This window comes from Fusarium falciforme, chromosome 2 (genome assembly GCF_026873545.1).
Source record: "Fusarium falciforme chromosome 2, complete sequence".
Taxonomy (NCBI): Eukaryota; Fungi; Ascomycota; class Sordariomycetes; order Hypocreales; family Nectriaceae; genus Fusarium; species Fusarium falciforme.
Genome location: NC_070545.1, coordinates 3,690,467 through 3,701,598, shown reverse-complemented (window position 1 = coordinate 3,701,598; position 11,132 = coordinate 3,690,467). Strand labels below are relative to the sequence as shown.

At 55.1% G+C, this 11,132-nt stretch overlaps 2 protein-coding genes across 2 annotated transcripts; one reads left to right on the top strand and one right to left on the bottom strand.

Moving 5' to 3' along the window:
• Window positions 1–441: 441 nt before the first annotated feature.
• On the bottom strand, window positions 442–4,390 carry NCS54_00308000 (Hypothetical protein; the record flags this gene model as incomplete). The annotated part of the gene is made up of 4 exons (XM_053148666.1): window positions 442–505; window positions 559–629; window positions 720–863; window positions 917–4,390. The coding sequence occupies 4 exons, from the start codon at window positions 4,388–4,390 to the stop codon at window positions 442–444; spliced, it is 3,753 nt and encodes a 1,250-aa protein (XP_053004641.1).
• Window positions 4,391–9,702: 5,312 nt separating this feature from the next.
• On the top strand, window positions 9,703–11,093 carry NCS54_00307900 (Serine/threonine-protein phosphatase 2A activator; the record flags this gene model as incomplete). The annotated part of the gene is made up of 2 exons (XM_053148665.1): window positions 9,703–10,325; window positions 10,373–11,093. 2 exons carry the CDS (start codon window positions 9,703–9,705, stop codon window positions 11,091–11,093), a joined length of 1,344 nt encoding a protein of 447 aa, XP_053004640.1.
• Between the last annotated feature and the right edge of the window lie 39 nt (window positions 11,094–11,132).

The following is an 11,132-nucleotide window of genomic DNA, read 5'->3' as shown; positions in this document are numbered from 1 at the left end:
ACGCTACACTGCGACAAACGGTCATATCTCGGACCGACATCAACTCGACAAGATAGAGCAAGTCCCTATTCTTCTATGAATAGCATAGTCACATAAACAAAGGGCACCATCAAGTGAAATGACAAGGCATGGGGTATCGTCGTTCCTCAGACACAGTCGTACATACATGGATGCTATCCTGTGTCTCCAAAACATACCGAGACAACATCTGCTCCTTCATGCCATTCTCCTCTCCTCTCTTCCACCCCCCCATTCAATCCTCATCCGTGCCCCGTATCCCAAACACTCTTCCCGACATTGGTTGTGTAATAAAGGCAATAAGCAAAATTGCAGCTCTCGTGTCATAGCATGAGGCCGCGGGTATTACAGAGAACTAGATTGTAAAAAAGACAACACACTGCGAGCTTGCGTCGGATTGGATGGTGGCGTTTGTTGAGTACTTTAGTTGTACTGTCGGTCAGAGCCCAGAGCGGGCGACTTGACGTCCGTGATCGACTTCAACAGCCTAAAGTTGTGTTAGTTGACATGGCTCTCACTCAACTCCTCAGAGCTACTCACTGCAAGTTACGATCCCTCATCTCCCTATCGAGGGTATCCATTTGCTTGGCCGTCAGTCTAGCCTTACTTATCTGTTGTTCACACGTTAGCCTCCAGTTCACTTCAGTCCTGCATGACAGCAAAGAAACCATGCCGGTGCATCATGCAAGGGGCTTTCGCACCGAAGCAAGTGCTACTGAGGAATGATCATCAATCTCCTCACCTTCCGCCGCATCATCCTTCGCAGCGGCGGCGTCGTCGCCCTCCTCTGCGTTGGCAAATCTGCTGGCTGCGAGTCCCTTGGGCTTGGCGATGGCAGCGTTGGCCTAGCAATGTGTCAGTCTTAGTCCGTCTTATAAACACACCTGGCAGAGCTCACCTTGGCCTCAGCGATCTCAGCATCCTTGACCTTGATCTGGGCCTTGAGAACCTCCACCTGCTTCTCTCCATCCTCGACCTTGGCCACCGCCTCAGCAAGCTTCGCCTCCAGATCCTTGGCCGTCTTCTGGGCCTCCTCGGCAATGCCAGTCAGGCTGTCGTGCATATCCTGGTAGTCGGCCTTGGCGGTCTTCTGCTTGGCCTCAGCCTCAGCCTTGACAGCTTCAAGGTCTTTCTGCGCAAGGGCCAAGTCGTCCTTGAGGGCTGAGAGCAGAGTCTGAGCAGCAGTTAGATCTCCCTGTGCACTCTCATAGCGACCATTGGTTGACTTGAGCTCGGCATCGACGCCGGCAAGGGCATCCTCGTGGAACTTCTTCATCGTGGCGATTTCCCTCTTCAGGGCATCCACCTCAGAAGTATCAGACTTGACGTTCCTTGCCTCCTCAAGCTCAGCAAGCGCTGTGAATCGCTCCGTCTTCTCCTGGGCCAGCTGCTGGGACAGCTCCTCAACCTCAACCTGAGCCTTCTGGAGTTCAGCCTCCAGACCTTGGTTGGTCTCCGTCAACTTCTCAATCTTGTTCTCCAGCTGAGTATCGTTGTTTCGGTGCTGCGTCATCATATCATCGATCGACTTGGTGTGATTAGCAGTGAGCTCCTCCAGCTCCTTCTTGGCCTCGGCGCCCTCGTTCTTCATACGCTCCAGGACTTCGCCGTTGAAGGACAGGAGTTTCTCAACCTCAGCAGCGTGTTCTTGCTCGAGTTCGAAGCGAGCCTCATCAATGGCCTGCTTCTTGGAAGCCTGCGCCTTCTCAAGCTCATCCTTGGCGTTCTGGAGCTCGGCCTTCAAGCTGGCCAACTCCTCGGCGTGCTTCTTGTCGTCCGCACTCTGGGCCTCCAGTTGGCTCTTCAATGCCAGGATTTCCTCGCTGTGGGCCTTTTCAGTCGCTTCTCTGGCAGCCTGGTGCTCAGCCTCGAGGGCAGCAATCTTAGCCGCCTGAGCGTCGTTGCCAGCCGTCTTCGCGGCCTCGATCTCTTCCAGAGCCTTGGCCAAGGCCTCGGCGTGCGCCTTGTCACTCGCTTGCTTGTCAGCCTCGGCCTCAGCCTTAAGGGCCTCCAGCTCAGCTGCGTGAGTAGCATCACCTGCCTCTCGAGCATCATCCAGCTCAGCCTTGAGCTTGGCAATCTCAGTGGCATGAGCGACCTCGCCAGCTTCTCGGGCCTCGTCGAGCTCAGCCTTGAGCTTAGCGATCTCGGTAGCATGCGCAGTCTCGCTTCCTTCCTTGGCCGTAGCCAGTTCAGATGCGTGGCCAGCGACGAGCTCCTCCTTCTCCTCAGCATGTTCCTTCTTGAGGGTCTCCAGAACGCTGGCGTGGGCAGCCTTGAGAGCCTCGAGCTCGTCGGTGTGGGTGGACGCGCCCTCGGTCTTCAGAATCTCCAGTTGCTTGGCGTGGCTCTCCTTCAGGGACTCAATCTCGGCAATACGGGTATCCCGGTCAGCGGCCGCAGCGTTCTTGGAGGACTCGAGCTCCTCAGCATGGCTGGCACGAAGGGCATCAAGGTTCTTCTGGTGCTCGGCCTGCTTCTCCTCCAGAGCAGCGACAGCAGCAGCGTGCTCAGCCTTAGCAGCCTCGAGGGCCTTGGCGTGGCCCTCGGCAGCCTCTGAAATGGAGGTCTTGAGCTCGTTGTGCTGGTCTTCAAGTTCCTTATGCTGACCCTCAAGCTCCTCAAACTTGCGCTTGAAGAAGGCGTCTCCTCGGAGAGACTCAATCTCCTGCTCGTAATCCTGGGAAATGCTCTTCATTCGCTCTTCCTGCATCTCCTTGACCTTGACAATCTCCTCCTCTTTCTCAGCGAGCGCCTTCTGGGCCTCCTCGGCCTGAGCCTTAGCGGCAGCAACCTCCTCCTGGGCCTTGGTGAGATCCTGCTTGGCAGCCTCAAGCTCAGTCTCCTTCTCAGCCAGGCTGCTCTGGAGCTTGCTAATCTCGTCGTTAAGAGACACGACCTCGGCCTTCGCCGTCTGAGCAGTCGTCTCGGCAAGCGCAAGGGCAACCTTGGTGTCAGCAACCTGGGCCTCAAGGGCAGCGATCTTGGCCGTGTGGGCCTCCTGCTCAGACTTGAGCTTGTCGTCGCTGGCGGACTCGAGGGCAGACTGAGATGCAGTCAGTTCGTCGATCTTCTTCTGCAGCTCAGCGGTAGCAGCCTCGTGGCTGGCCTTGAGATCCGCCAGAGCAGTCTCGTGGGAGGAAACATCAGCCTGATCCTTGTCGTGCTCCTCCTTGTGCTTAGTCTCCAAGGCCTCGATGGCGGATGTCTTCTGGGCCTCAAGAGAGGTCTTGAGCTCCTCAATTTGGGAAGCGTGCTCGTCAATGGCCTTCTGGAGTTCTTCCTTGCTAGAAGCAAGCTTCTCTTCGCTTTCAGCCTGAGCGGTCTCAAGCTGCTTCTTCAGCGACTCAAGCTCGCTCTCAGTAGTCTCCTTGGCGGCCACTGCAGCGTCAAGTTCTGTCTGGAGCTTCTCAAGCTCAGCTTGCGCAGTCTCGAGCTTCTCGTTCGCCTCAGACACCTGTCCCGTCAGGGCAGCAACAGCCGACTCATGCTCAGCCTTGATAGCAGCAAGGTCCTCACCAATGGTATGGGAACCTGTATCGTCACCTGCCGCCTTGTGGACCTGTTCAGTGAGTTCGGCAAGCTTCTCCTCCGAGGTCTTCACCTCAGCCTTCAGGGCTTCAGTCTCGTGCTCGCTCTCAGCCAGCTTAGCCTTGAGTGACTCAATCTCCTTGGTAGCCTCCGAAGAAGCGGAAGTAGGTCGAGCCGCGGTACGAGAGGCAGTCAAAGGTCCCGAAGTAGACAGGCGCTTTCGGGCATCACTGGTAGGGGTGGCACTCGCTGTTCGAGTGGCAGTAGTTCGTGTCGCCGTGGGGGGATGGGCGGTCGAGGTTCGGGTGCTTGTCGCGGTCCGGGGCGTCGTGGTCGTCGTGGTTCCGGGTCTTCGTGTCGCAGTAGCTGAGCCAGTAGCTGAGCTAAGGGGCCTCCTCTCGGATGCCTTGCCAGGGCTGGACATGATAGAACTCGTCCTGCGAGCCGAAGCGCTCGAGGTGGTCGACTTCTTGTCGTCTTCGCTCGCGCTCATGCTGAGCCTGCTCTTGTGGCTCGAGGTCGAGGTCGACGAGGTCGCGGTCCTGCGGACAGTAGAGGTGGGAGGTCGGGTCGGGGGCTTGCTCAACCCAGTAGCAGTGCGAGTGCTGGCGGCGGTAGGCTTGGTAGCCGTCGATGTCGAGCCTGGGCGACGAGTAGCGCTTGTGGCCGAGGCAGCCCCAGGTCGCTTCACAACTGGCTTCTTGTCTCCATTCTCCTTAGCCGGCGTCTCAGGCGAGGAAGGAGTCGCTGCGTGTGGGCTCTCGGGCTCGGCGTGAGCCTCAGTAGGAGAAGCGACAGCCTCCTCGGGCTGGACAATGTCGAAGCTCTCGGTCTCGGACATGGTTTGCAGGGGGAATGTATATAAGGAGAGTTATTCTGCAAGATGAGGGGGTCAGCAAAAGGAATGAATGGACAAGGAGGGTAGATATGGAGTTTGGGAGATGGAGCCAGACGTTGCAAATGAGCTCGTCGTAGCTACCTCTGCCAGCCGAAAAGGTCGAACCACGCAGCTCGACCGTTCAACCAGGGTAATCAGGAAATAGCAGGGAAACTGAAAGCACGAGCTATGGAGCCCGACGTCAAGGATACGAGAGGGAATGGGATCGATTAATTTCACTGACCTCTTTGTTCGGTCCCCTTTTTGCCTATCGAGCAAAAACCACGCTTTCTTGCCAGCGCAAACCGCGGGCTGCTAAAGGACAGAATACCCGCACGGGGAGCAAAGAAGAGGCGGGATAGAGGGGCAATGGCAGCGGAGCAGTCAAGCAAGGCAATAACGGCTTCTCTATCGACAGGATCTGCTTGCTTCCAAAGGAGGGAGAAGGGAGTGGAAGTGGAAGGGGAGAAAAAGCTGTCCTGTCCTGTCTAGATGGGCTCAGGATATTAGACCGGGGTACGTACCTTACGACCCTGAGCTGTTCCATGGGGGGGGCCCCAGGCTGGCGCCCAGCTCTACGGACGCCCATTTCCACGACCGACTGGTGGAAGTGGGACTGTAGCTTGGCGCACCGGCCACTGACACCTGGCCCAGGCCTCAATGAGCCCCTGTGAAGAGCGGTTGGTAGCGAGCGCTACGGCTGGCATCCAGGGGGCGGGGCGGTAGGTCGGGTCTCCAGGGGTCCTAGCCTGTGGACCGTGGACGGCGGGTGGCTGTCTGGTTCCTGGTCCAGAGTCATCGAGATAACGTCGTTGAGTGGATAACGCGTCTCGGCCAGTCTCTGACACGACCAGACACCCTTGAGTCACTGCTGAAATAAATGTTACAATTTGTGAAGAGTTTGACACTAGATCTACACTAACAATTGTTTCGGATAACAACCCACCCGCGCTTCCACCGGCAAAGAGGCCGTTTCTCTTACCTGTCTCTGTCTGGCCCTGCATGTGAACGGCGCGCCATATGCAATGCAATGCGAGCCACCGCCGTCTTTTTCCCTAAACCCAATGGACCTTTATCCACCAAGAGTAACTGTTTATTTACTCCATACCATTTGGGTATATAGGTCCTTTGTCGTTTATGACCGTTTCAGTTCAACTCTAGCGCGCACAAAGCAATCAAAGGGCGGGGTTCAACGGGTTGATGGGATCTTCACATCCAATCTCGCAGAGCGCGTCAGTCACGCGCCGACCCGGACACAGTTCAATAAAAATGAAGCTTGATTTGTTGACTTGTTACCACAAATGAACTAGATCAGCTGTCTCTGATCCTGCGCCATTCTTACTTGGGGCAATGGCGTAGTCCCCCTCATCAGAGCATGGCGCTTCAACCAATTCCAGACTCCCGTCTACAGGGAGTGAGAGAGAGTGAGGAGAGATGCGACAACTCAGGCTGCGACCATGAAACACATTTCCCAGAGACCGACGTCGATTAGTGCATCGGATACTCGGTATGCATGCGCTGGCGAGACCACACTCGTCTTGTCTGCCCTGCCTGTTGTGGACAATGATGTGACATGATGTGACGCCGGTAGAGCGTTGATGATGTGGCACGGCATCGTTGGCACAAGGCCACCTCCACGAAGACGTGAGACACGACACGCCCTCGCCCGTTCATGCATCGGCTTCTCTCCCCGGCATCAACGTGGTCGAACATTGAGATGGTTGAGGTGACCTCTCTCATTGTATCAGGCGGCAACATGAACTCCAAGATAACCGATTCTCTCTCGCAGGTGGATAGCCATGTCCATCAATGCAAATGTCAGGAAGGCAAGTCAATAGTATATACGCTATAATCAGATCTAAACAAGACCATCCTATCAACTTCCTCTCAATCTCGTAAGCCAGGTCATTCGCCTAATCCTTCCCGGGTATCAAGAAACTAGGGACAACCATCAAGGTCGGTTATCCCAGACAACGCCTGAAATCGCATAAACGCCTCTGTCAACAAACCATTCTCATCGCATTACTCATATTCATAAGTCCAAAGTGGCGGATCCGTTCCAGCCCGCTCATACTTACGCCGCACCATGTCCTTCAAGTATTTCACTCGCTCTATAACCTCTGCAGAAGACCTCTCATGACACACGGAAGCGAGCACTTGATAATCCGGGCGCCGCGAGCTCCTGATGGTTCTGAGCAGTCGATCGTCTTCCCAGTAGTACCATCCATGCTTTTCAAAGTACTGGGCCTCTTCTTCTCGGCTGAGTCGCGGCGCATCGGGATGCGATCGACTCCCTGTTTGCGCTGGTCGACGCGATGATGCTGGTCGCGAAGAACTTGTTTCTTGCGTCGGTCGGTGCGATACCTGTCGTGAAGAACTCTTTCTTTGCGTCGACTCAATAAAGAGCTGCATCTGCCGGGCCTGGACCTCTTTTGCTTGTTGCAGCTTCTTCTCACGCTCTCGTTGCACCACCCGGTCGTTCTCGATTGCCTTCTTGAGCTTTTCAGGCTCTTTCTGAAGTTCTTCGATTCGCTTAAGGGCTTTATCGATTTCCCCTTTCGCTGTCTCGACAGCTGGGCTCAGCATCTCCCAAGCCTCCTTTTTCTTCTCCCAGGCTTCTTTCTGTTTCTCCCAATCCTCCTCATTCTCGGCCGGCTTAGGGGGGTTGAATTCAGACCAGTCCAGCAGAACCGCGCAAATCCTCCGAATCCAGCCTGAGATCCGTAACAGCAACTGCAGGGTCAATAGGGTAAACTCGCCAGTATGGTTAACAGCTTGCTGCATCATGACATCCGGGATATCACACCCAGCAAGGAATGCGTCTCTCAGCAACCACACGAGCATTGGGATGATGCACCTGTGCAACTTGGAAATGATCCGACGATTGTTGATTTGGTTGGCTGGAGCATCGTGATCAGGTCCCGGCTGCTGCACAATAGTCTTAACGTATTGCTCGATGAGGCCACCGGTCTTGGTGATTAGCCGATTGAATCGAGCCTCGTGCTCGCGGAAGTACTTGTTCTGTTCATCAAGTCGCGGCGATCGGGGGGCTTTGTGGCATAGTTGCCATAGGCCATAGACGTGAGTAAGAATAACCTTGGATCGTGGAAGGGGCTTCGAGCCCCTCTTGAGAGCTTCTTTAAAGTCTCTCTTGGCAGATGCTGCGTCCAACTTTGCGTCCCTGTCCCATTTCCTTTTGCCCATCCACCCTGACGAGGACATGATGGTGACAAGCTTTTGCACCACCTTGCCCTGGATCTTGGCTGTCACGGCTGTCTCGTTTTCCTTAGGTAACTCGATCAGCAGAGAGTCTTCAATGTAGCTCGCATCATTTTCCGGCTCGGGCTCATCCTCTGACTCAACGTCATCCCCCGGTGCATCCTCTGCCGGAGGCAGCTCTGATGGCTCCTCATCGGCCTCGGAATCACCATCATCGTATGAACCGTCTTGCTCTTCAGCAGCGGTGTTCTCTGCAACATCCCTCTTTCTTCCTCTAGGTGACCGCGTTGCTTGAGATTGAATCCTTCCTCTTTTCCTCGCCGCTTGAGCTGCCGCTGTAGACGTATGTCCCTGTTCCTCTCTTTGCTGCTGTTCTTGGTGGTTCTCCTCATCATTGCCCACAATTTCATACAAAGCATTCTCCTGGGCCTGGCTAAGTAGGGGTTGTTTCGACTTAGAGGGCCTCCTAACTTGGGACCTCGGAGGATCTGAGCCTAGGACCGGTGATGCAGCCCTATGTACTTGATAATCGGGTTCGCCAAAGGTTGCTTTTCGGCTCTGCCGTCGCTTTTTTCGTTTACCTGGCTGGGAAAGTTCCGGTTGTGAAGGGTCTGGTCTCGACTCAGGGTTGTCTTGCTCCGCAGGCTCGGGTTGTTCCACAGAGGTAAGCTGTTCTTCAGGTGTACGTAGTTCCTCCTGATCCTCGGCCTGCGCTGGAGCCTTATCCATAATCTCACCACCTTTATCAGCCTGCGAGTCTTCAATTTCAGCCCCAACCTCGATCACGTCGTCATTCTCAGCCTCAACATCATCTGCAACCTCGGTCTCAACTTCGATCACATCCCCATTGTCGTCTTGTGATAACTGAACAACGATTCCAGCCCGGCCGTCGTTCTCTGGATGGTACTCAGCGCTGTCATCAGGTCGAAGCTCGGGCAACTTGTGGATCTGCTCGGTATCTGGGAGGATGGTCTTATTGATGTTCTGAAAAAAGTCTTGTCCTGGGGGAGCCGATTCGTCATCATCATCGTCCTCCACTCGATCATGGTTCTGCAAGGGTTGTTCTTCTTCCTCAGCCCCTTCAGCATCATCACTATGCTGGCGTTTCGCAGGTTGATCCTCGGATTCGCCAATAGTGCGCCGGCGCTTCCTCCTGGGCGTGCTCAATTTCTCGAAGGTTTGGTTGTCTGTATGCGACCGTGTCTGGCGGCGTTGGCTCGAAGAGGGCTCCTCAGAGGTTTTCAATTTTCGTGCTCGTCCACGTGGGCGTGTGGTGGATTCAGAGGCATCGCTTCTTATTGGCGTCATAGTAGTCGTAGAAGCACGAGACCTTCCCCGTCTTTTTGGCTCAGGCATAGAGACGGGGGCTGCTGCCTTGCCCTGAGATCGCAGGCGAGCCATGATGGTGGTTTGTTATTCCGGAGGCTGGGTGCAAGTTTGCGACGACCAGGTCGCACAACGTTGGCGACAAGCCAGAACACCGCTGTAAGTTCGCTGCACTAGCTAATGGATGTCTGTTCAATGAAAGTCGGATCGAATATGGGCGACGAGTCGGAGTTTGTCGTTGTCACAGCATCTTTGCCGTGAAATTGTCTGGGGAGAGTCGCTTGGCAGGGAATGACCGAGGACCAGTCGCGTCTAAGCGCGTTAAAAGGTGGGGCAAGTATGAAGCTCAAGCTCAGGGTGCAACAGATGACATCAACTTGATGAGCTCCCAAAGAAGCAAGAAATAGCAGCAGAACTTGGGATAATGACAATCTCTAGAAAAAACACCATCGTTTATTTAGTCGAATTTACATATTCTACTCTATTTCGCAAGTTACCATGACAAAGCTGCTTCTGCCCTAACTCTGAGCTCTCAAGGTCGCATAGCTGACTAAATTCGGGCATCCACCATCACTAGCTCTTGGTCTCCAACCTAGCACTTACACACATCCACCTTTCGGCTTCCATCGCACCATCAAGACGACAAAAACCCCGAGGACTCGTCCTTTTCTTTTACCAACACACAGCAGGCTTCTTGACGTCAGGCCTCCGTCACAACACATCCGCTCAACATGACGTCCGCTTCCCCTCCAAAACCCCCCACTCTAGAGGTCCTAGATCTCAGCTCCCCGCCATCCTTCACCAAGCCCTCGAAGCGCATCCACGAGGGCCCCGACGTCGCCCGCTTCCTCACCAGCCTCGCCTACCGCGACATCGGCACCTTCATCCTCCAGCTCAACCACGCCCTCTGTCCCCGCAACCAGCCCTCCTCACCCCGCCCCCGCACATTCCCCCTCACCTCCAAGCCGCCGACATCGCCGTCCATCCAAGCTCTCCAGAGTCTTCTATCCAAGATCGAACGCTTCATCGAAGATGCTCCTCCAGACCCGGGCCCTCGAAGATTCGGAAACGTGAGCTTTCGCAAGTGGTACGCGATTCTCGAGAAACACTTGAACGAACTGCTTGGAGAAGGACTACTCGGCGAAACGCTAAAGGTTGGGGATGGCGCAGCGTTGGAGGAGGTTTCCAGCTACCTTCTTGGCGGATTTGGAAGCGTACAACGACTAGACTACGGAACGGGACATGAACTCAGTTTCGTCGCCTTTCTTGGGTGTCTATGGAAACTGGGCTACTTCAAGGATGGAAATACAGGGGGCGAGATCGAACGGGAGATCGTTCTCAACGTTATCGAACCGTATGGCCCCTTCCCAAGTCTGTCTTGGTTCGCACTAACACAAACAGATATCTGAGGGTGGTAAGGAAGCTCATCTTGACATATACCCTCGAACCTGCTGGCTCTCATGGCGTCTGGGGCCTCGACGATCACTCCTTCATGCCCTACATCTTTGGTTCTGCGCAACTCGCGCGGCCCATAAACGACACCGAGCCCATGCCCACCGAGGGTTCAGTCAAGGGCGCCCCGAAGCCCAGCGATGTCACCAAGGCCACCGTGGTCGAGGACCAGCGCCAGGTCAACATGTACTTTTCCGCCATCGGCTTCATCAACGATGTCAAGAAGGGTCCGTTCTGGGAGCACAGTCCCATCTTGTTCGACATTTCTGGCATCCGCGACGGCTGGGGCAAGATCAACAAGGGCATGATCAAGATGTTCAACGCCGAGGTGCTGTCTAAGTTTCCTGTTGTCCAGCACTTCCCCTTTGGCTCGCTCTTCTCGTGGGAGATCGATCCAGAGGCGGCGACCCCAACCCAGAGCGTCCACATGGCGAACCAACCTACACAAATGCCACATGGACCGCCATCGGGAGTTGGAACAGCTGCACCGTGGGCTCAGGCTACGAGAATGCCAGCTCCAACAGGCCCAGGTATTCCGTACTCCCGAATGCCACCACCGGGGCCTAGCTCTGGCTCCCTTGCAAGACCTCATCAGGGCGGAGCACCCAAGTCAGAATCTACAAGCGGGCAAATCACCATGACCAAAGCGCCGTGGGCAAGGGATGAGTAGCCAGCTCATAGGAGCTTCAATATGGTTTAGACACATGGT